General features: G+C 42.6%; 2 protein-coding genes across 2 annotated transcripts; both read right to left on the bottom strand.

The window, feature by feature from the left end:
• Positions 1 to 151: 151 nt before the first annotated feature.
• LOC124272703 (RNA-binding protein 41-like) lies at positions 152 to 13,372 on the bottom strand. Its single transcript, XM_046707887.1, has 6 exons — positions 13,246 to 13,372; positions 5,180 to 5,341; positions 4,216 to 4,456; positions 3,207 to 3,824; positions 2,606 to 2,750; positions 152 to 1,143 (listed from the first exon to the last, which is right to left on the bottom strand). The coding sequence occupies exons 1-6, from the start codon at positions 13,326 to 13,328 to the stop codon at positions 1,037 to 1,039; spliced, it is 1,356 nt and encodes a 451-aa protein (XP_046563843.1). The 5' UTR covers positions 13,329 to 13,372; the 3' UTR covers positions 152 to 1,036.
• Positions 13,373 to 18,550: 5,178 nt separating this feature from the next.
• LOC124272734 lies at positions 18,551 to 25,495 on the bottom strand. Its single transcript, XM_046707942.1, has 7 exons — positions 25,428 to 25,495; positions 23,652 to 24,098; positions 22,971 to 23,209; positions 20,579 to 22,352; positions 19,606 to 20,330; positions 19,001 to 19,079; positions 18,551 to 18,613 (listed from the first exon to the last, which is right to left on the bottom strand). Exons 1-5 carry the CDS (start codon positions 25,482 to 25,484, stop codon positions 19,764 to 19,766), a joined length of 3,084 nt encoding a protein of 1,027 aa, XP_046563898.1. The 5' UTR covers positions 25,485 to 25,495; the 3' UTR covers positions 18,551 to 18,613; positions 19,001 to 19,079; positions 19,606 to 19,763.
• Positions 25,496 to 25,573: the final 78 nt, after the last annotated feature.

Below are 25,573 nucleotides of genomic sequence, written 5' to 3' on the forward strand. Positions count from 1 at the left end.
AACGCACGCACGCACGCACACACACACACTTTCTAGTATCTAACAAACGCCAAGATCTACAGAAATACATCTAAACCAAACTTGACACGAAACGGTTGATCACGCTCTACTTCCCAACAATGTATTCACGAAACGAGAATCAAAGACTAACTGGTGGATACCTGAAGTCTTTATTCAGTGTAATGGTGGCTTCCGTAGCCATTGGTGACCACTCGTGTCAAAAGCCAGGACACTCCAGGTGTCTTCTTGCAGGTTACGATTAGGAACGAGTTGTGACCTATCTCAGAAAAACACTTGGGCCACGTTCCTCAAAACGATCGTAACGCTACGACAGTCGTAAGTTTATGTTAAAGTATGGGAGTTACGATCATCTTAGCGCTACGATCGCTTTGAGGCATGGGGCCCATTTTTTTAGGCACGTCCAAAAGAGGATCTGTAAGGTGAACTGTACGGCGACCTGTCAGGTGAACTGTGAGCGAACTTTATAAATGAAGGATACGTGGATTTTGTTGCATCTCCATGTCACTTCCATTCGGAAGACTTCCATAAGTGTAGATGCGCTCAGAAATTACATGCGGTTAAACAACATTACTCATTATCAACAACATCATGCTGGCGTTAATTTGAGATACATATTTTGGCTATGCCTCAATGCAACACCAAGACTTCAGGAGCCTCCTTGAGGAAAATATGATTACAAAGGTCACCAGTCGCAGCCTCCTGTACAGGCGTGTTTAGAATATCAGGCAGTGATGTGTAACGTAACCTGTCCTTTCTCATGTCCTGTCCGTCGCAGTGGTCTGTTTCCACCACACACCGGAAACACATTGTCCATGATGAAGTTGTCCTGCAAAGGGTGGTGAGGTCTAGAGGTCAAAGTGATGTTCCAATACTTACTCCAACGAAAACTCGCAATGGATGTTACCTGAAGTTTGCCTATCACAACCAGGCTGTATTTATTGATTATTGCTAAGCAGCGAGTTGAAACATACATCCCAACCCCAATGTTTGGTAGAGCTGGTCTCGTACCTTGTTGCTAGGTAACCTTCCCGGCTGACTTCCTTCCATACAGGACAATTATGGGCTTGCCCCGGAAGTGGTAGCCATTTACAAGCTCCAGAGCTGCTGTAGCGGTCTCCGTGTCTGAAACAAAACACCGATATAAAATACTTGACTGTCGCTACGAACAAACATAACATAACGGTTACGTTGAGAGTCTGAGTAGTGCTGAAAGGGGAAAGGCCAAAAGCTCGAACCCAAGCGAAAGTTTAGTACCACTCTTGGCCGAACCCACATAAAGAACAGACAATCCAGTGATCAACAGTGTGTATATAGAACGTCAACGCCTAAAAGAAGTCTCGATTGCTGCCGAAACATTCCATTTGGGCATTAAAGGCAAAATATTGTTCAAAAGTACAGGAACGGATCACTGAAAATCAGTGATAACACCAGGTGTTCGCAAAAAGGGTTAGTGATTCCTGATCTGCCAGTAAACCCCACCACTCACACAGTTTGCACAATTATGTTAGTGCAGCCTACCGCGGCACACCAGCATTCTGCTATACCACGTTGGACGTATGAGAAGTGTTTGCGGCTGTCTGTTAACGGTCGAGTCTTGACCAGGTGATCAAGTGACAATGGACATGTGACATCCACACGTTTACTGGTTTGTTTAAATCAAATATTCTTCCGCCAACAGCCAGTATATACTGTGTTTTGATGTGTTGTTAAAAAAGTCGTCTGAACGAAACGAATTTGCTCTCATTCTGATGTTGGATTTCCTGAGTGCTCAAATGTTGCTAGAACTAACAACTATAACACCTATGTCGGTTGGGTAGTGACAGTGGTGGGAAAGTTGTTTATGTGTTTATTCGTCAACCGACAACCCAGTGATTTGAATCCCAAAATGATTGAATGTGTGAGGGAGGTGAGTCTAACACCACTGTGAACAGTATCCCACGTATATTGACAGTGTATGAAATAAGACCCGACCGAGACGGGCTCGATTTCTAACGGACGGTCTAAATTTACAGCGAGCCAGCCCGATGGTTTGGTAAAATTTTAGCTAACATGTTCCATACATCTGAGTAAAAATAATGGCTGTTGTGAATAGACTGTTATATAGTAAATACTTGTCTCAGGTTCATTTAATTCTTGATTGTAACTAATAATTGAGTTATTTTCTTTGGATTGTTTGGTCTTGTTAAATCCATTTAGGGCTCGTAACATTTTGAAGTAACCAGCCGTGATGTCTGGCTGGGTTTTTGGTTTATTCCATACACGTATATCAGTTATATCAGGGCTTGTCATCTGAAAGGTGCCTGGAAAGTCTGAGTGACGCAGTGACAAACGATACAAATACTCGAGGCGAACCGGGATTCGGACCCATCATCACAAGATTCTGGCGCGCCAAAGGGGCACAACTCTGCACAACTACATGTAAATGTGGTGTCTTCGGGACTGATGGGGAGCATATAAATGATACAGTTCTATTTGTGAAATACCAGAATGAATTTGAACGTTATCAAGAGGCTGGACATATATCACAGAGGAAGGGTTGGAACGTTACATGGAAATATGTGCTCTAGTATTAAAAATAACTTACTAGGGAAAGTAACGAAAGCCTGTCCTCTCATCCGGCCTGACATGAGTCTGTATACGACCTTGACCTTGTCGTCCTCGAAACGGCCGAACAGAGACACAAGATCCCGTTCCGACACAAGGGAAGATAGATTCTTCAGATACAACACCTGCAATACGATGTTCAGAATATATTATACATATATTCCTGTTTTCACACTTCCCCAAACTGAACTTACACCGTAAGGATCTATGCTTTCCCGACATTTAAGACAATACCTTCCGCAAATCCTAAAGATGTAAGTTCTAACACACCCGTCAGATTAGACGAAGTATATACATTGTATTCAAATCCATGTTATTCAAATATTGAAGTCGCGAGGAGGTTTCTGTATATGTCCCGTTGTGGTGGATCACTGTGTATACAACGTGAACACAATAACCTGAGAACATGGCTTTGACAGAACAGTACCATTAAGTTTCGTATTGCTGTAGCTATTGCCTAAAAGTCTATTTCCTCTCTCCTTACAGACGGTGCCCAGTCTTTCGTCAGCTGAGCAGCTTTAATCATGTTATTACCATGGTAGCGGCGTAACAGCGTTACCCAGAAAGTGTCAAAAACTTACGTTTGATGGTTCCCCTTGAAAGTAGTTCTCAAACCTAGGAAGTGCCCGGATTTCCTCGAGGTCCAAGCGATATTTCTTTACAATTTCTTCTGGTACATCTTCTACCGTGTCTACAATCATCCGTCGACCTTCCGCATCTACAGTCGCAGGTTGTGGAGAAGCAGCGCCATCTAGAGCAGGTCCTTGATCGTCTGAGAGGGCTTCCGGTCGCATTTGAGGTCCAATAAACCGTTCCCTTTCTGTACCCAAGTCCTCGCCAGCCTCTGTGTCATCCCGCACAGAGTAAACCAGTCTATGTCGTTCACCCCTACCCTCTTTCTTTCCGTGCTCCCTTCTTTCAATGTCTGACAACAGATCCGGCAGTTGGTTTATAGGATCGTTTGGATCGCCCTTTATAACTTTCTGTTTCGTTAGGTAATCCGACAAGGATCGTGCTTGACTGTTCTCGCCTGTGAGTTTGTGTTCGATTTCCAGCTCATGGCGACCCATCTCCTTCACGCCCGTGTTGGCTCTACTGGTGTTGTCCACTGCTCTACTCTTGTCAGAGATGCGCCGATCGATCTCGTCAAGTCGGCCTCTGTAGACTTCTGGGTCAAGGCCATAACTTGACCTTTCTCCCTGGAAGGACAATTGATGTCGATGTGAACAGTAGTTGCTGCATGTAGTCATTTGTACTCACTTCTATCAAGGGTATTCTTTTAGAAGCTAAAATTCAAGTCAATGAGATAAAGGCTAACATCAATGGTGCCAACCCTTTTATGCAGACTCACTTCGTCCCAGACCATTGATGTTTAATACGCGTTTTTTATGTACAAAGACACTGCTCAGTAACACTGGACACTAACACAAGCATAATATCCGGTGTGTGTGCGTGCGTGCGTTTTGTGATTGAGGGGTTGCGCACGTCTCTGGTTCAACAATAAACCACGTAAGGGGGTTCCACTGTCCATAAACGACCCCAAGAGCCCGACATAAGATATGAACAAATCAAATCAACATATTCAGTTACATAAGGACAGCCAATAAGTTCCGACTGTGGGGGACTTTTCATGGTGTGAAACCTACACTTTCTCTGTCCCAGTTTGAGTTCGACTTCCTCCGCTGTCAGACCACACTTCTTGAGCTCCTCCACAGCGCCGTCCTGTTTCACCACCTCCTTGTACTCTTTAAGATGGGAAACTCCACACAGTGTTTTAGCTGTCGGATTGTACTCGCCCGACGTAGCAAAGCTGCGGTGCTGGGCATACTGCCTGAAATAACGAACAGTCGAGATAAATCGTATGATTATAATGCATCGCCAGAAGGAATAACTGCGTTAATGTTTTAACATCGGAAACGCCGAAGAGTGTGGAATAGACAAACCAGTTACTGTTGGCATGAGCAGCGATCTACGCCATCGCTGTTGGGTGTATGACACAACGTCAGCGGCGACAGCCTGACTGACTCCAGCTGTTGTCCTCACTTACAACGAACACATGCAGCACTGATCAGAACTGTTACAACTCACACACGTCCATAGGTTTGGAATTAGTCTTCAGCAACCCATGCTTTTCGTAAGAGGCTACTAACGGGATCGTTGGTCAGGCTCGCCCACTCGGTTGGCATACGTCATCGTATCCCATTTGCGTAGATCGATGTTCATGCTGTTGATCACTGGATTGTCAGGTCTAGACTCGCTTATTTACAGACCGCCGCCAAATAGCCGGAATATTGCCGAGTGCGGCATTAAACAACCAACCAACCAAAGTTTAAATGGAAGTGGAAAACACCATTGACAATTTACCTCGGATACGTTACATTATTTCAAAATCTATTTTAGAAACACTCGATGGTATGCGAAATGTTAAGTTATAATTCATAGATTTAATGGCGTCAAGAGCGTTCTTGTGCAAGAAGGATTTCTTCGGGCGGTTTTCAATAATGAATGTTGCCATTATCTGGAAGTATTATCTTATTATTATCATTGTACTCACTGTCGAAGAGAAACATTTGTGTTCAATTGCTTTTTGGCCATTGCCTGCAACTGTTTTTCTCCCTCGGTCTCGAGGTCTCCACCAATCAGCTTGTGTTTTCCCAGACACGTGACCGGGTCCATCCGCACCACCTCCTGACTGCCATACCGCTGAGGGTTCCCGCTGGACAGTAAATCATCAAGAGATGACAAATACATTATGCTCTCCTCAAGCCATCGTGACAAATGAAATTAGTGTCAGCATTTTCCTGTGCACTTATATTTACGCCATATAGCTGGAATATTGAGTGCGGCGTTAAAAAAACAACGAAACGACCGATATTTTCAAATATGTATAACCAGAAAATATACATCCATAGTAACCACAGTGTTAAGGAGAAGTATGACATAAAGAGAACGAATATTTGTTTAACTGTTTGATCTGTATTTAAGAAGGTGGTGAATAAAAAAAAAGAAGAGAGAATAAAAATGTAGTCTTCCTCCTCATAATAATCAGCCAAATATATTAAGCCGGTTAGCTCTGAGTCTGAAAATTGAACCAAACAATGCATACTCATGGCATTCCCTTCAAAATAACACCCAAAGAACACGTTTCCGAAGCAAAACTTTTTAGTTAATCAAAAACACAATATGAAATAGCCTTGCTCCACGGAAATTCTGTACCGACCAAGTCTAGATAAGGGGACCATGGTCTCCATGGTCCGTCTCGAGTGATCTCAGCCTGTTATTTATATCTTTTCTAGAAATTATCATTAAACTAGTATTAAATATTACCATAGATATTTGTGCAGTCTACTTTTAGGACAGGGGTTTACATGATACGATAAACCTGATACTGATTCAAATAGCAGGGAGCCAATAAGATATACACTCTTCGTGGTTTCGGCAATTGGGAATAGTCGTAATTCATAAGTTTGAATTTTATGCGAGCTGCGATCCCCGAAAGAAACTAATACAAGGGAAGTAACTCCAGGTCAAATCGAAATGTACGAAACTACCGGCAAAATATTCGCTGGCTCTGTTTTCTCCTCGGTGACGATCTCTCGTGGTTCAGTCAGGCCGGCAGTTTTCGCTCACTCAAAATGTCTACAGCTTGGAGACAAGTTGGGATGAAGTAAGTTAGCACTGAATATCGACGAATATGTCATCTTTGGTTGATATTATCGAGTGCAAATGTTGTTAAAGCGGTGAAAAATTACAAATGACTAACTTCGACAAGGACGACTTGGCGTCTATATTCCATTTGACCTCTACGACTTATATCGATACATTCGCAGTTTGCCATCAAATTCAATACTGAAGTTATATTGACAGTAACTACGGTCCGTAACTACGAACATATTACCGTATTTCATACGTACATGATTCGCCATCGAATCCGAGTAGATTTGCAAGCTCCAATATCCCTATCATGGCACTTATGTTCGGTTTTCGATCAGAACTATGAGTGAAGCATTTCGTTTACAGTCATTGTAATCAGTCAGTAACCAGTATGAACCGTAAGTTTATATACGTCTAATTGTCTCCTTCACCGCCAGAATACGAGTTACCCATCTCCTTTGTATGGTGCAATCAATAAGCTGCAGCATTCAAAAGCGTGACAATCTATGTCTGACATAGACTATGATGCTGTGTGGTTTGATATAATTAAACGTCGAATCGGAATATCATTGATATCAAAACTGGACATAAACATGGTAATCATAGAAATATGACCTAAAAAATTTTATGTGGTTCTGATTACCCGACCAACCCTTGAATTCTAGTGCCGACTCTATTTATTTAAGTGGTGTGAATAAAATATGCTTTCAGATCCCATTATTTTTTCCTGGCACCAACAGATATCAGTTATTCTGATATGATGACCGCAAGCTTGATTGAATAAACAATTACACATTAATAAATATGTTATGAGTTTGTATTTTACTTCTAGAAAAAATATGTAAAAAAATAATTCTGACCTACTTTATTTTTGAAGAGGTGTAATCGGAACCACAATTGTTTTTTTTATTTGGACTGTTGTAAAATAGATGCCCCTCAATGGCATTCACTGATTAAGCAACCTCATCAAGTAACATCTATCAAAGTCAAATTTTCAGTAATTTTGGAAGCTAAAATTGGCATGTGCTGATGATGCGAGCCACCCAATGCCCCTGTTATGTTAATGAAGTGGCTGAAAATATAAAAAATGGCTGCTGAGAAATTTGAAACTTTTACTCAGAAACGAAAAGCAGTTTTCTGTATTCTAATAGCTATACTTCATGTTCATTACCAAAACCCAACACCCAAACATCAACGTGGTTTCAAAAACATGGTAAAGACAATTTTTAGTCTGACAGAATAGAATCATTCACACATCAAACGAAGTGGCAACATGTTTATCAGCTGCCTGTTTGCTTATATTCTGGTTATCATAATGTTGTGGATTAAACATCAAAACCGACTGATGTTTCGATACAGATTCTTGTACTGTGGTTAAGCAGGAATGACAATGGTACAAGAATCTGTATAGAAACTTTGCACTCAAGAAATAAAGAAGTTGTTATCCATATAGTTTGTTCAATAGTGTACATCCCAGCTTCTAACATGCCACGCAAAGAAGTTGCTATTTTAGTTTCTAATCTGATAGTTCCAGTTCAAGTGTTAATGGGGATTTGTATGGAATGATCAGTAAATTATACACTACAGACTTCTTACATATTGGTCTAGAAGTAGGTAAGTCAAATGCTTATTATTGCAAAACTGTAACTTTGTTTGATTGTGCATTGCAGTATTTGCAGTCGCCATGAATATTCCAGCATATAGTTATGGATAACCCCAAACTGCATCATCACAACAAGCTACATGCTGGGTTGGGTGACCATGGAGATTGACTATGGTAATTTATCTCATTCAATATTTCATGGACTTGTGTCAGTAATAAATATGTCCATGTTTTGTTTTCCAGCTACATCCAATATTCCCAGATCTGTGCCCGGATCGTCAGGAGATGCTTGAAACCAGAACTGAGAGCAGAGGCAGCCAAACGAGAGGATACTATTATCAAAAAGTCAATTTGGGAAAATGGAAAGCCAGGCAAACCAAGTATGTTGCCCTAAGTGAATAGGTTGTGGTATTCTTGTAAATATAGGACAACAGTAAATTATTACCATAAAACCATCTCATCCCATCTCAGCTAATAGATATTTCCTGGCCAGAATCCAAATAAGCAACTGCAGTTTCTGGGGCTTACCAATTTATTGTGTGACAGTAGTGTAAGATTATAGTTCTAATATTGATAGAATCTTTATATTTATAAATCAGTACCCAATTGTTTGAAACAAATATTTTTAATGTTACCCACACTTCATCCCACCCAGGTCAAAAGGAATGTTTGTGTTTAGGTTTTCTGTTTTACAATTACATATACAGATGTCTTAATCTGCTTTCAGTTTTACCCGTCGAGGCAGTGGCAGCGAAGTGACGAGAGTTACCATCTAGCCCAAGAAGTGTGATAGATGACTAGACACAAGAAGATGGACATCACTTTAACAATGTTTCATGTTGATGTTCGATATTTGTACATATGAGGCCATCTCCTCTAGGTAATTCATTCAGGACATTTGTAACTCTGAATAAATGAGTGTGTGACCAATACAGCTGAGTTGGTGATGTGTAGTTTGGACAGTGTCTGTTGCTGGGCCATGATCTCTGAGTTGGTGAGTGAGTGAGTTTAGTTTTACCCAGCACTTAGCAATATTCCAGCTATATGGCAGCGATCTGTAAATAATTGAGTCCGGTCAAGACAATCCTGTCCAGACAATCAGATCCTGTTATAGTCGTTTGGCTCAAAAGCGAACCGATGAATTGCAATCTAACTCGAAAACTAATAAACATAACATACTCAATGAAACGCTGATCATAATCAAAACATCATACCCACTCTGTGAGGTTTTTGCAGAATTTTTGTCCTAAAAATAAAAAAGTTGTTTAACAAACTATCATTAAAATATTGACACAGTTCACTATTTGTCACGAGGGAGGAGTGCAGAGAAAGGGACAGCCAGGTGTTCGAGAAGCACGTTCACCGACAAAGTTATTTATTCATTAACCTGTGCTGTGCCGTCTCCATCCGTTCTCGAACACCTGGTATAACAACAGTGCATCGTAGCATGTCAGGTGAATGTAGGAGAAAGCCAACAGTGACTTGTTTACCACTTTACCATGTGTATTTCAGTGAAGCCCTTGGGCCGAAAATTGAGGCAAAGCTCTGATTCCAAGCCATGATCAACGGATATTTACAGCAATAATGGGTGCTAGCCTCTGTCACCTGATCAGTAATATCTTCCTAAATGTTATACCTTATTACAGGTATTCAGGTGGTTATGCTTGGCCTGTTAATAATAATAATAATAATAAATGGATATTTCTTATGCGCCATAGTCCATCCAGAGCATGCTCAAAGTGCTACATATAAAAAGAGTCACTAGAGTTGAAGAGGAAGATATGACAATTCGTCAAAATGACCATGAGAATATTTCGCAGTTATAGGTTGTAGACTTTTTTTAAGAGGAAGGTTTTGAGTCCTGATTTGAATGCTTCTAAGGATGAAGCACTTTTTATGGGAGTAGGAAGACTGTTCCATAGGGTTGGTGCTGCAAATTTGAATGACCTATGGCCGAAGTGTTTGAGACGAACTTGGGGAACTGAGAGAAGATGTTGATTCTGAGAGCGGGGAGAACGGGCAGGCATATATGTTGACAACATCTCAGAGAGGTATGGAGGAGCTAGGCCGTGTTTGCAGCGGAAAACAAGAGTGCAGATCTTGAAATGAATTCTGGTTTCAACCGGCAGCCAATGCAGACTCTGGAGGATTGGGGTTATGTGAGTCCATTTGGATGTTTTAGTGACAACTCTGGCGACAGCATTTTGAAGTCTGAAGAGAAGATCATTGGAGATTCCAAACAGTAGGCTATTGCAATAGTCAATCCTGGAGAGAACAAGTGACTGAGTGAGAACTTTAGCAGCATCTGTGGTTACAAGATGGCGGATGTTACCAATAGAGTGGAGATGGAAGTAGCCTACTCTATAGAGATGGTTCACATGTTGCTCCATTGTGAGACAAGGATCAAGATAAACACCTAGGTTTTTTACACTGGATGAAAGTGGGATATCTGAGTTGGCTACTGTGATGTCCGTAGAGTTTATCCTTTTCAGACGTTGCGATGTGCCAATCAACATAGCCTCAGTCTTATCATCATTGAGCTTCAGCTCATTTGTCATTATCCATGAACTAATTGCCTTTGTGCACTGACTCACTCTTGATCTGGCTATTTGTAGATCCTCTGGTTTGAAGGAATCCATCAATTGGAGGTCGTCTGCAAATGCGTGGTGATTCACATCAAAGTTATCAATGACCTCCAACAAAGGGTTTGTGTATAACACAAAGAGAAGCGGCCCAAGGACTGAGCCCTGGGGTACACCACACTCTAGGATCGTTGACTCAGACATGCTTTCAGGGACAAGAATGGAATGACTCCTCGTGCTCAGATAGGAACGGAACCAGGCCAATGCATCCCCTTGTATGTTATAGTCATCCTGAAGACGGCTAAGGAGCTTCTGATGGTTGACCGTGTCGAACGCCGCTGAGAGATCAAGCAAGAGGAGAAGTGACACATTACCCAAGTCTGCATGGCATCTCAGGTTATTCAGGATTTGAAGTAAGGCGGTCTCAGTACTGTGCCTAGGACGATAGGCTGATTGGAATCTGTTCAGAAAATCATTTGAAGAGAGATAGGATCTGAGTCTGACATCAACTGCACTTTCAAGGATCTTGGAAAGGAAAGAAAGGTTGGAGACAGGTCTATAATTCTTGAGAGTATTGATATCCAAATTGTCTTTCTTAAGTAATGGCTTTACCACAGCTTGCTTGAACACCTCTGGAAAGACACCATTAACTAAGCTCAAGTTGGTTGATCAGTTTCGTGATAACTGGCAAAAGAGTCTCCAAAAAGTCATCAAGGAGACGAGTTGGCATTGGATCGAGAAGACACAATGTCTTTTTTTGACCGTTTGATGAGTGCAGCTATCTCACCCTCAGTGAAAGAATCAAAGGTGTCCAGGCAGATCCTATCATTGGGTGGACATGTTGAAGGATCCTGTGTGTCAAGAAATGTTTGGTCAAAGCTTTTCCTGATATTTTCAATTTTACTTGAGAAGTAGGCTGAAAAATTGTCTGCAAGATCCTTGTCATTAGTGGACGGTGGTAATGGGGTATCATTCTTCTTGCCAAGTAGAGATCCCATGAATTTGTGATAGAAGGAAGGATTTTTCACATTGTCAGAGAGTTTCTTAGTACAGTAACTGGATTTGGCTCCTCTAAGAGCCCTAGCACAAGAGTTCCGCTCAGACTTATACAACTGACGGTGAATTTCAAGGCGACTCTTCCGCCATTTTCTCTCTGCAGCTCTGCGTTTCCGCTTAGCTAAGAGAACCTGCTCATTGTACCAAGCAGTCCATGATCTGACAATGATTTCCTTCAGAGCTGATGGAGCATGTTTATCTAAGAGAGATGACAATGTTGTCATGGTGATGCTGGTCAGATATTACTCTGACTCCTGAATAAAAATATCTGTGAGGCCCTTTGACTCAATGCCATTAAAAAGAAACATTTTTAGATGTTAATTCACAAATCATGTTACAGTCACAAACAGTTCATGTAAGGAGTCCTATCTGGACCATGCAGCTTCAGTGCAAGACTACAGCGAAGAGATATTCACTCACACAATCTCTCTCACACACACACATGCTGAAGTGGTGCCCTCTACAATAAAATACCCTGGTATATATCAAAATGAGCAAAACAAACTGCACAAACTTTCTTTCTAGATTCAAACCATTCTGAAATGGGTTTCAAATTAATATCCCAAATGGAACGAACATGTGATTAAGAAATCTCCTTACCTGAGCAGTGTGCTCTGTACAAACCGTTGTAAATTTTTACTGCATATACAGCAAAACCCCAAACAGATTTAAAGTTGTGCCAGTATAAGGAAAATATTAACTTCTGCAGTGACGAAGCCATAAATTTGGCTGTTTCAATCAGAGTGAGTATGTGTTACACTAGTTTCAGCAATATTCGGGCAATATCACAATGGGGGACACCAGAAATAAGCTTTACACATTGTACCAATGTGGGGAATCGACCCCGGATCTTCGGCATGACGAGCCAATGCTTTTACAACTGGGCTACCCCACAGCCCCAATTCATTCAGAAGTGGCTTGCGCGACTTGAGGCATAAGCCTAACCAATCAGAATAAAGTAATTCATGGCACAATGCAGACCTTGTGATGATTGTGACAGAGAGATTTCTAGTTGACTTATTGCTCCAACTGTAAAACTGAAATATAACTCTGCTGGACAGTTCACATATATGTCCAGGCCAGCAACAGGTTAATGTAAACTTGAACCCTGACAACTGCAGTGTAGTACTAGTAGCTGCACCCATGTGTGGGGCTCAGGGAGCAATCGGTCCTGGAACTGCATACTTGGTGAAACTGTAGGTGGTGGCCTGCATCCAAGCCTTATTGGGCCAATGTGAGAATCGACCCTCGTTTGGTTTTAAGAACATATTTTTGTTACACTGACGGCAAGTTAACTGATACTTCAGTGTAAATAATAATTTTACTACTGGGTAAGACCGTTCCAGACACCATATATTAATAAAATTAAAGTTTTTATAATTAAACACATGCATTATATCTAACGCACATATGAAAGTGAATTAGACCACGTTTTAATGAATTTAATCTGTGTTAGCCGAGAGCTGTGATCGGGTCGGACTCTCATAGACCTTACTGAAGTCAGAAGGACCCCTTCCGACTCTCGACTAGGTTAGGTACCCCAGCCGTAACCCTCTCCACTTACAAACGATAATGATCAAAATGATTCAGTAGGTGGCTATCACCCATGTAACCCATGTTCAGTGTTCATGTTCATTTTCTGGAGACATTCGGCTAATCATAGGTCCAGAATAAAGTGAAGGAAATGTCCTGCCGTTTACAGACGCTGAACGAGAGTAACTATACCATGGCACGCCGGTCTTTCTGAATGAATCCTGGTCTTCTAAAAGTCTCCGTCTGTTGTGAAACTTTGACATTTTACCGTTCATTTCTCGACGAAAACACCATCTGAGCGCCTCATAACAATACCAGAGTGACGTCCCTTGTACAAGGGAAGTAACTCTGAATGTATGTGATATTGGGAACCTCTAAAAGTTAAAATTGCAAAATGTGATCCACAGAAACTTAAATGCATTTAAATAAGATGCGATAAATATACTACCAGAACAACTTACAATTTAACTTAGAAAGGTTATTCTATATGTTAAATATCTAACTAGAGTTCCAGTGGGAAGGTATTAACTGGAATAATTGATCTAAGTTTCACGTCAAGATTGAAAGGTGTGCGAAGTCCTTTGATATATCGTGTATTATCATGAGTTGTTTTTAAGTCTCCAGCCCCGCAAGTGACTCATGTTCAGTTGCTATTACACTGAGTTCCTTTTAGATCACTTCCCATCTCATATGTTGCAGAGTAACTGTGGGAGCGCGCCCTATCACAAAGCTTCAATCATACATTGAGTTACTGTTAGACCACGCCCTATCACAGTGCCTTGTGTAGAGTTACTGCTAAAGAACGTCCCATACTCCTGTGGTGTATACAGTTAGACCACGCCTCATCCCCGTGTCTTGTTCTGAGCTCTTGTTACACCACGCCCCATCCCCCTGTTTTGTTCTGAGCTCCTGTTAGACCACGCCCCATCCCCGTGTCTTGTTCTGAGCTCCTGTTAGACCACGCCCCATCCCCGTGTCTTGTTTTTAATTACTGTAAGAGAACGTCCCACGTTCCCATGGTGTATAGAGTTAGACCACGCCCCGCCCCTGCGTCTTGTTCTGAGCTCCTGTTAGACCACGCCCCACCCCGCGTCTTGTTCTGAGCTCCTGTTAGCCCACGCCCCACCCTCGCATCTTGTTCTGAGCTCCTGTTAGACCACGCCCCAACCCCGTATCTTGTATTGAGTTACTGTTAGAGAATGTCCCATCGTCGTGTGGTGTATCGAGTTACCGTTAGACCACGACTTATCACAGTGTTTTGTATTGAATTTCTGCTTGACTCCACCCCATCTCGTGTCTTGTATTGAATTACTGTTACACTACGCCTGTTAGACAAACAACGAGAGATATTCACCTTTGCTGTGGGTTGGTATGAGAGAATAAGGAGAAAACAACAAGAAAACTATCCAGGAATTTTATTTGGAATTCTTGCCATACACAATGAACAAGGAGAATCGCATGTCAGCTAACATGTTCATACTCTACAGTCAGAATAATCATTCTCAGTTATGACCCGAAGAGTTCAGTGACAGTCTAGTCAGTCTTTAAGATATTCTACATGTTAAATAATTAAGACATAGCATTTAGCTTTAGTCTTTCCTTAACTATATATCCATGAGTATATAAAGCTTGTTTAAATCTTTACAGACTAAAACTACAAATGTATATTTGTTATAAACTACATGTGCTATATATAATGTAATGCATATTCTAAAGTCATCGTTGTGTAACAGTGTTAAAGCCTATGTATGATAGTGTTTATGGGAACAAGGAACTAGTATCACATGTGTACATATCTAAATGAGCTTTAAGCTAAAACATTTAAAGTGATGATCCAGGGTTAGTGAGTGACTTCCTGTATTTCGGAGAGATCCAACACATCGTATCACAGGTAGATATAAAAGTGAAACCCCTGTTAATGCGGACGGTCAAATCGCCCCGATTATACGTATCCGGATGAACGGATAAATGTTACGAAGCAATGTACATATGTTTAGACGTTCATTAGAGAATCGCCTAATAGTGGGTGTCTGATTTAACGGGGTGCTGTAAAGCGGATTTCACTATGTATATATATAATTTCAGATTAAAAAAATGTAACTTGCTTAGTAGAGGTAACATATCACAGTTGTCAGGAATTAGTATAAAGACAAGAAAATACTACACGTGAAAGAATATATTTCACATGATATAGACAATTTGTAAATGTATGTATACTGGTGATTGTTAATATCATTATGATGTTAATAAGTAAAGGGATATCCTACATCATACTGATGATTATCGACTTACATCGGGGGTGACCTTTCTCATATGAGGGAACTCTGTTTGTGAAACCTGGGGTGGGGTTAGGCTGGGCTGCATTCTTTGGCCCTGCCCTTTATGCTGTAATCCATGTGCTGTATTGAACTTTCTACTTGTTACGATGGTAACTGGCGCTTAACAATATATTCATGCAGATAATACCTGGGACTAGCAAACACCTTTACCACATGGCAACACCACCACCGCTGTTTGAAATATAGACGCAGGAATTATTCACTGTTTGTCTTCTGATTATCACAGTTCGCCTTCTTTACTGGCAATGCGTCAGGAACAGTGTAGAGTATGTCGCTCGACAACGATCTTTGGTATGCAGTATATATATACATGTATATATAAAGTCGTAGCATACATACATACATACATACATACTAACATTTGTATAGCGCCGATATCCAGCTCAGCTCAGCTGCTCAAAGGCGCTTTGTTTTTCCCTCGTTGACTGGATGTCAATCTCAACGGCACATCGTATTGTCATGGGGAGCATGAGCATGGGGAGCATACAACACTGATTGGTCAGGCCTTGAAGATGAATAACCCATTCATCAAATACAGGGTTAAGTTCTTGAAAGGCATTCAGAAGTTGGACGAACATGAATGCACGACACGCCTTTATGGAGAACAGTTTCTTTTTATTCTTTTTCGACGCCTCAGAGCTAATTCTTGCCTCTTCATCATACACCTGTTGAAGGAGCAAGAATTAGGTCTGAAACGTCGTATAAGGAATACAAAGAAGTTGTCATCCATAAAAACGTGTCATGTATTCACATACACGGTTGTTTATTTAACCAGGCTAGTTTAAGATTTATATCCCTGATCAAACAATTGTGTAGGCAATAATAATTCTGCATGGGTGTTTATAACGAAACATTATTCATTCTGAGTTGCTCGTCTGAGGTCGTGCACGGACTTGCTGTTGGGACTGTCTCTGCTGTTGACGTCCTTGTACCTCAGCTTCACCGCCGCGAGAGACGTGGACTTGAAACGGTCACGTACAAAGTCCGGTGTCTTCTTGGGTTTCACATCGTTGAAGATCCTGCGCTGCATTTTAATTGTAGCCGGTTTGATTGGTTCACCTCCGTTGTCATGGTTACTGAGAACCTCGTCCACAACTCTCTGCACCTGTAACAGTTAATGAAGATGAAGTGAAGACGGCAGATCACATACGTAGGACGGAGGTTGATATGAGGCACTATGTAAACAAGGCTAACAACGGTCGTAGATAAATAACAGCTACATCGCATATTTGATCCCCGGCTACATTCTGAGGATGGACACGTTTCCGGTTACTGTCCTCCTCCAGACAGTATTCTTCCATTATCTGGGAGGGTCGAACAAACCACATCGTCAGATCGAACAAACCACATCGTCAGATCGAACAAACCATATTGTCAGATCGAACAAACCACATTGTCAGAACCGGTAAAGTAGGTAGTTATATCCATTTCATAACTAAAGGTTACCATGGTTTCCAAACTAACGGGTCTGACTGAAGAAGTTTATTCAGTATAATGGCCACCTGACCAAGAACATTACATAACAAACAATAAATACACACAGTGGTGGTGGTTCGAAAGTTGTGCAGCTGAAGGGTATGATAGAGAGGAACGTATAGATAAAGCTTCTTTGACATTTTGTGAACACTTAACTGAGGTCAACGAATCATCATGATTGACATAAGCATGTCTTTGGTTTGAAATTGTATGTATGGAAAATATAGATCTCTCAAATCATAATAAATAGGGCATTTTGTATTGCACATACTGTATACTGAATAAACGTTTTCAATCAAAGCTACCGGGTTTGACCAACAAAACGTATACACATTAGCATCAGTAAAGACAGAACATGGTCGGTACAAAGCGAGAGGAACCTTAAATGTTTTAGCCAATCTTTTTCTTTTTGGTTCTTGTCAAGTTGACGCTGCTTGAAATGTTGTTCAAAGTGGCGTTCAGACTCACTCACCAACTCACTCACTCAGTGGTTACAGAAGTCGGTAAGTCTTACCCAGCCGTAGAGAGCCCCTACCCCGGGCTGACCATGCCGGCTTCATCCGGGGCATACATCTCCAGTAGCTGTCGCGCCCGTGCAGCAATTGCTGGATCAATGGCGTCGATCTGCACCTGGTGAACCTTCTGGTACAGCTTTATGGATCCTATCATGACGCATCGTTTGTGACTCTTCTTCCATCGCTGAAAATAAGAAGACATATTCAAAAATGTGAAGAAATTCTGAATGAAATTTGGTAATGCTATGAGATCAATTTTCTTAACCGTGTCATTCTGGATTCTGGATTTTACTTGTAGATTTACACACGCTCGCCATGTTGTCGTCACCCAACAGTACTCCAGGGACATGGCGACTTGGAAATAATCTTGTATGGAGCAGACAAAACCAGTGACTGACCTTTTAACAATGACTGATGCAACAACTGTTTTTATAGATTATCAACCATTCCCTTATACCACACTCACCCGCGTCTTCCCCTCGTGGTGGTTCATCAGAAGTAGCATTGCCATGACAACGTGGTGCACGAGCGGTGGGGGCTTGACATAACGGATGATCTCCGAAAGAGTTGGCACGTCAATACACGTCGTTGTCATCTGCACGTGCAAACGTTGAACGTGTTCCGAAGCCTTGAGCCTTGCACGTGCAAGGTCCATCTCGTGCCTCATCTCCGAGGAGAACCCCCTTCTGTCTGCATCGCTGACCTTCACCTTCAGTTTCTTTATGTCGTGTCTCTGCAGCGTGTCCAGGATCTCTGCAACAGTACATGGGATTAACGGCAACAGGAAATCAATTGTTCTGTGCTTTGGGATCCGACCACAGCTCCAGTTGACAGACTGACTATCACAAAGCCTCACTTCTATTTGAAGCCTTACCTCAATCCCGCCCCCAATTGGGTCCACACATCGAAACGACAACAGCTTGTACAATAATAAACTCAAGCCTGAAATTGCCTTCACTGAAGATGAGGCTTTGATTCCAAACATGGATACGATATGTGAAATCTGGGGTAGTAGGGTGTTAGAGAGACTCACTCACTAACTGACTGTATCCAGCTACTCACCGTCTCTGAGGTTGAGGACTGAGAGGATCCTTCTGGCCTCCTGGAACTCCCGCCTGGTAGTGTCCAGCTCCCGGTCCTGGTAGTCAGACATGGCAGACTTCAGCTCGCTCTTGTCCTTCCGCTTGGTGGCGCCTTGCAGACGTTTCAGCAGCAGACGAACTGGCAGAGCTGGACAAGAGAGGACGGTATTTATGTACGTCAGAACAACAGATATAATGACAGGGCTTGAGGAAAGGAAACAGTTAGAAGACGACATGATAGGAAACATTGGTGCTACGAATGAATCACTAAATGAGCACCTCTTTCCTAACATTTGCTCTATATTCTGTAAATTGGTGTAGCAAAGACGCGACACTGTAAAGCAGACATCAGCTGCGGGCAAGCGATCACGTTGGCCCATGGAATCCAGTCACTATTTGCTTAAGCAACACCAGGGGCTTACTTTTTCAATTCACATATTCCATGGAGATCAATTTTGGCAAAAGGCCTGCCACACATGGTGTTGCTGAGAATATGACTGCATAAAGCAGGACGGTACAAAGCAAGGCTACGTACAGAAGTCCAGAATAGTCCTCTCCTCCTCTCTTTGTTCCACTTCCCGCTGCTTGCGCTGCCACCTCTCAAAATCACTCTCCTGAAACAAGAGTGTTTTGAAGATTAAACTACACCTTCTATGACATTAATAGACAGTATGAAACCCAAATCATGTTGAGGAATCTACTGGAATATCAAGTGATAAAAGACAACATTGCTGACATCAAAGTAAAGCAGTGTTGTCAACACTAACATATCTGTCCTTACATAACACAGTCACTACCACAGACCCCAGGAAGCCATTTCCCATCCAGGCACCCACATCCGAGTTATATTGTCCATTACTTCTCCGAATCTTCCTTTGAAATGTTCCCTGGTCGCGAATTTCAAATAGCTGAAATGCTTTACAAGAAACAAAGCAGATAAAATCTTTAAATATAGTCTCTTTCTGTAAGATGATGTGTGCATTTGCAAATTGGATGGGTAGGGCATACCTACTCCTTTCACGAACACCGGGCGTCATCACTGCGCGATTCATTCACTTAGTTGACATGTTACTTTTCACTTCAACGGAATCTGTCTCGACAGATTATTTTCTGTCGTTGGCCGTTAGATTGGACACCTACCTCGTCATCTTCATACACCTCTGACTCTGAGTCCTCCGAGGAGTCTTCTATAGCAAAGGACACCTCTTTCTTGTTCAAGGGTGGCTCGGCTTTCTCCTTCACATCAACGTCGTGTCCTGCATCGTCAGCACCTTCCTTCACGTTGATGTCATTACCTTTCAGCTCGTCTTGTTCTTCTGTGGGAACCTGGGGTACACTTTGTCTTCATGTTTGCATTTGGTATCCTTCCCTTTGATGTGATTGTTAGATTTAGCAGCATCAGGAACATCTCTAACTTTGGAAGTATTGCCTGTATCTTCTTCCACTTCGGTATTTGCACCATCGTTGGTTGCTGTGTCCTTTGAAGCTGTCTTTGGTTCTCTGATGACACTATCCGAGCTGCTGCTACTCTGTATGTCAGCTGGTTTCCCATTTATTTCAGCTGTGACTTCTATAGTGTTTTTCTTGACGCCCGTTCTCAGTGTACTGGTGGAACTGCTTGTGAGTGATCCTGCAGGATCTGCCTCACTATCTGTCTCAGTCAGTCTGTCCCCGTCATCTGAGTCCCCGTCATCGTCGATAATCTGTAGCGAAACGTCATCCCCATCATCTCCGGTGACAACACTCTCCTCTGGTGGATCGCGCCATTTCCCCTCAGCTTTCAACTTCTTGATTCTCTCCCTGGCTCTCCTGCAATTGTACTTCCTCTGTTCCTTCTGTGAGGCATACTCAACAGACGACAGCACCTGTACAGAAATCAATGATTAGTCATAAGACTGTAATTTGGGTTGTAAATGGAAGCGACAAAACCCTTTCCACAGTCATGAGGAATCTCGATTGTGACGATATCATGATCATATATTTCTTTCAGCTGTATTACAGCTGTATGATGTTGTTTGTAAACAAATCGAGTCTGGACCAGGAAACTAAAATTTGTCGACATATTTAATAATATTTTCAACTGAATTAGACCCTTTAAAAAGTAAGACGGCACCTGGTACTGAAGCAAAGGACGATACTCCCCGCCAAATGATGCTTTGACCATGATGGACGATCCTGCCTGGTCATCGTCCACCATGATGTCCCCTTCCCACAATGCACCATCTTCCGTGTGGAGATGCTGCCAGTCTTCCCCGTCCAAGACTGCGATATCATCAGCGCCAGGCACAGTAAGTTTGAATTTCAGAATGGACCCTGCCGGAAGATGTTTCCTCTGGGGTCCGCTCAGCTTGCATCCTTGTCCCCAGCTGGGTAGCGTTATGGGGAACTCAGAGCAGTCTTTGTACGGCCAGTGGCAGACGACGAGAATATTGTGAAGCAAATACATCTCATCTCTCTCTTCTACTGGCCTTGTGACGTCATCAGACAATGTTGACTTCTTGTCGTCTGCTCTCTTACCATATAAGTTTATGTTATAGATTCCATGTTTTGGCAGTTTCACACTGAAAGTTACAATATTTTTATCCACGGTCTGGAACACAAAGTCCGACACGTCCTGAATGACGCTGTTGAGGTGATGTGCGACGTCTGCCCTGAGAATCACTGATTTGGTCGTCTGCACTTTCACATCTATCCGCCCAGATGGGGACGAATAAATCAGAGCTGCCTTCGGACTGATGACACGTATTCCAAGTTTCCTCAACATCATTCTCGATCCAATTCTCCCGTTAGGGATTTTAGGCAAACTAAAAACAGATTCGTTTGGTTCTGAGCACCTTAAGAGATAATTGCATACATGAATGAGGTGTCCATCACTTTGTTCAGGTCTGGCTAATATCTTGAGACATGAATCTCCGGCTACCGTAGGCCTGGCAGTGAAAACAACCTTCTGTTTGTCCAGCTTGTGGACGACACACGATTCCGGACCCTGGGTCCCGCTGCTAGACGTTACCGCTTGAAAGAAACTGAGGTTTTCTGGCACTTTGAACACAATTTCTGCTTCTCCATTTTGGGTTTCAACAATGCCAGAATCGTGTGTAACTGGCACCATTCCCATGGCCTCAACGTCTGCTCCTGGACCCCATTCGCTCCTGTCATTGTTGGGGTAGCATTTGAAGCCCGTCAGTCCTTGAGAACAGGAGATCCCCAAGGCGCACAAGTGAGGTTGTCTCTCCATGTACAGGTTCCCGGACTTGCCGAACACCTCCAGCACGTATTTGCCTTTTTCAGTAAGATTCACAAGAAACGTGGCACGATGGGAGTTCAGTGAGTTCTCCAAGAACACATTATTTTTAAGACTGGCATTTTTGGACACATTGCTTTTCTTTGATTCCACTTTACGAAGTCTATAAGAAAATTTCATCCCAGAACCTTTACGGAAGTTCACTTTCAGTTTACACATCCCGTTCTTCGTGGGGACAGTTATCTTGTCCTGTGGACAGACGAGACTAAGACAGAAGAATTCCGGTTTGAGGTACGGCATGGTGAGATACTCTGACTTGCTGACGAACCTCGGTAGAAGCTGCCAGTAGTCCCTGTCAGGGAAGTGGGAGAAGATGAGGTGCTCTGGGTCGGGAATGAAGTAGAAGTGGTTGAGGTCGGCAGCGAAGGAGGAGCTGGGGTCGATGTTGTGGACGTCTTCCTGTTGACGGAGATCTTGAGTATCGTGCCACAGTTTTCCCCCTAGAAAGCAGTCGACCAGTCTCCATTCGCGCCCGAGGAACACCGCACACCAACAATGTCGTTCTGTTTTGGTGACAGTCTCACACGGTTGTTTAGGAAAGACTCTCATCAGACCGGTGATCTTCACGCACTCTATAGACGTGAAGCTACAGAAAACAGACAAAAACATGGCATCATTTAATGCTTGAACCCAACTCCTTACTATAGAGATTAATGTCATCTGCCGCCTTAAATACGAAGAAGAATGTTAATTTGTATCATGAAGACTGTTAATTTGTATCATGGTGTACGGGAGATACGGCTGAAGGTATTTGACCATTACAACTTTCATGTGATGTCATGCCAAGCCAAGCACCGACACGAGTCGGACAAACATAATTATAATTTGGAAAGGCTGTTGACTTGGTTGGTTGATTAGTTGTTTAACACAGCACTCCGCAATATTCCAGTTTTATGTCGGCGGTCTGTAAATAATCGAGCCTGGACCAGACAATCCAGTGATCAACAGCACGAGCATCAGTCTACGTAACTGGGATACGATGACGTGTGTCAACCCGATCCCGCTAGTCGCCTTTTATGACATACATGGGCTATTGAAGTCCAATTCTAACCCGATCTTCAGGGGTATGTTAACTTGTACTGGACAGTGACCAATAACAATTAGAGACATGAAGACAGACAGAAGATCAGAGAAATAATGGCAGTACAGGTAGGAGCTTACATGGTAACCCGCACACTTAGACAAGCCCAACTATATAACCTACCCCATCATTTCCGCGAATATGTCTGCATATGACAGTGAAGCCCTCTTCAGTCGTTGTAGGTACACCGCGGTATAGTCCTGGGGTATGTCCACCTGCCCGTTCTGGGTCACAACTTCCTCCATTGCTTGTGAAGTCAGCCAGCGGTACAGAACATGCGCCTCCTCAACTTCCGTCTCCGCCTCCTGCACGAGGTACTGGACCAGGTCAAACAGAGGCTGCTTCAGGAAATCCCGGGGCATCTGGGTAATTAGAGTTGAGATAAGTGAGTGAGTGAGTGAGTGATGGACGTGATCAGTTCTGACAAACAAAGGAACATCCAGTCAAGGTATGAGATTGTAAACGATTAGCGGAACCTAGGACAGTTAGGGGACCCAACTTAGAACAAAGAACCATGGTGCCTTATGCCACCTTATACCATTGATTTCCTGTATAACACTGTACATTTGAAGATTACTGTGTACACTGAACAGTATATTAACCGTGAAGATCAGGGTTAGAAATGGTCTTAATCAACCAATGCTTCTCGTAAGAGGCGACTGATGCATGTTATCGTATGCCAACTGGGTAGATCGATGCTCATGATGTCAATCACTCAATTGTCTGGTCCGGACTCGATTAAATCATACAGCTGATAAGTTCCGAGGGTGGCATTAAACAACAAACAAGCATAAACACACTTACATTAAATACATATTGGTCCAGTTCCCTGATCCTTTCATCACTGAGAATATTTTTCTTCAAGGTTTTGGGAGGCGAGGGGCAGATAACTCCGTCATCATCTTCCGGCCACTCTATGCTCATCTTCCGGTAGTCCTGTTTAACTTCCTGCAGCATGGTCTGGGAGGGGCACCTGTCCGCGTACCCCCTGTCTTTCATCACCCGCTGCAGCTCCCTGTAGTATCCCAGCACCTCCTCGTCCACCTCCATGGAACGCAGGGGGATCGGGGTGCGGTTGGACGCCCGAGACCGCGGCATGTCCCCGGGGGGTGGGGTTTTGACGCTCATCTTGCTGACGGTGGACATACCCAGACTAATGTTGTCACTTTCACGCTCTCCCCCTGGGTGGGGAGACATCTGACGGACATTCTGGACGGTCAGTTCATCGTGGTGTTTGTCATTCACTAATATCTGTAGGAAAGGAAATGGAGAACTTTATATATTTCCATGTAAATCGGGACCCTATGTTCCTAGCTTCCGGTACCGTATCCCTTCATTGAAGGTCAAGGTCACTTAAAAACCAGTTCTAGATTGTAAGTGTTGAACTGTCTTGTTCATTTCATGTCATTGTCCTAGATGTCGGGCGATGTTCATATCATCAACTGGTTTGTCGATTATTTCCAGGCAGTGGAACCTTTGTTGCATCTACTCCACTCAAAGCAGATAAGAGATGTTATATTTTGAATATAACTTTATATATGATTGCTATTTCGTGCCTCAAAACAGCCAACCAAACATGAACTTCGCAACAGGCTTTGTTTATATCGGGGAGAGGGGGATGGTATACTACAGTGAACAATACCCTACTATAAGCGCCTGTACTGCAGCACCTGTGCTGGACTGAAGCAATGTCCCATTGAGAGCTGGCAGCTATAGGTTTTATGACGAACACAAGTATGTGCTCTCGGGTCGACTTTTTAACATTGCAGTGTGTGTGGAAACATGCTAGGCAATACTACACGATAACGTTTCTTGGTATAATACAAGTAGACCTTATCGGCGAGATGCCATGACACGTTGCACGCAGGGGTGTGACCGAATACTTAGTAATCTTCTGTATGACCCGTATGGCCTGTGTGAACCCTGCTCGGTCTTAATATTGATTTTTATTATTACAGGACAAACATGGACATTTCCAATATGTCTGTGTTCGCTTCATTTAACATGAGTAATTTATCAAAACTTATCGACAAGCCACATGACTAAGTACATATCAATATTTCCAATATAACAACGTCCTTTGATGACACTTTAACATATTGACCACGTCCAAGATTACATCCTGCAGTAATTGTAACAGTGAATAGATTTCACCTTCCTGAATCTAATGATTGAACTTCACAGGCACTTCTCTAGATACAAATTATTGTATATTTATTACGTCTTGAGAATTCATAGCAATTTAATCCATATAAAATACTGGAGATGTGGTCATGGTGTGTTGTATGTGGATACAGTGTTTGTTAATACCACGATCAACATGTTGTACACATACAACGTGACATACTGTTGTAGCTGTGTCTACATGTTGTATCGATACAATGTTGTAACGATTGTACAATCCTCGGTGGAAGCAGCTCGGTAGAACGATATCCTTCTACCACCACATGTGATATATACATGATAACCCGCCTTCTGGGTAATATATACACGATAACACGATTCCTGGGGGATATATACATGATAACACACGTGTGTGATATAATCATGATAATAATAACACACAGACTGCCAACATACCGGAGTGGATGTGTCCGGGATCTCTAGACTTGTCAGGGACGCGCTACAGGAAGACATTGTGGTGTCCATTACACTCAACACACTGGGGGGTTCCGGTTGTGCAACCAGTGATCGGTGAGGGGGGAAGGGAGGAGAGGGGGCAAGGG

This window comes from Haliotis rubra, unplaced genomic scaffold, assembly GCF_003918875.1.
Source record: "Haliotis rubra isolate DU_JTF1 unplaced genomic scaffold, ASM391887v1 Scf172, whole genome shotgun sequence".
In the NCBI taxonomy this organism is placed as follows: domain Eukaryota; kingdom Metazoa; phylum Mollusca; class Gastropoda; order Lepetellida; family Haliotidae; genus Haliotis; species Haliotis rubra.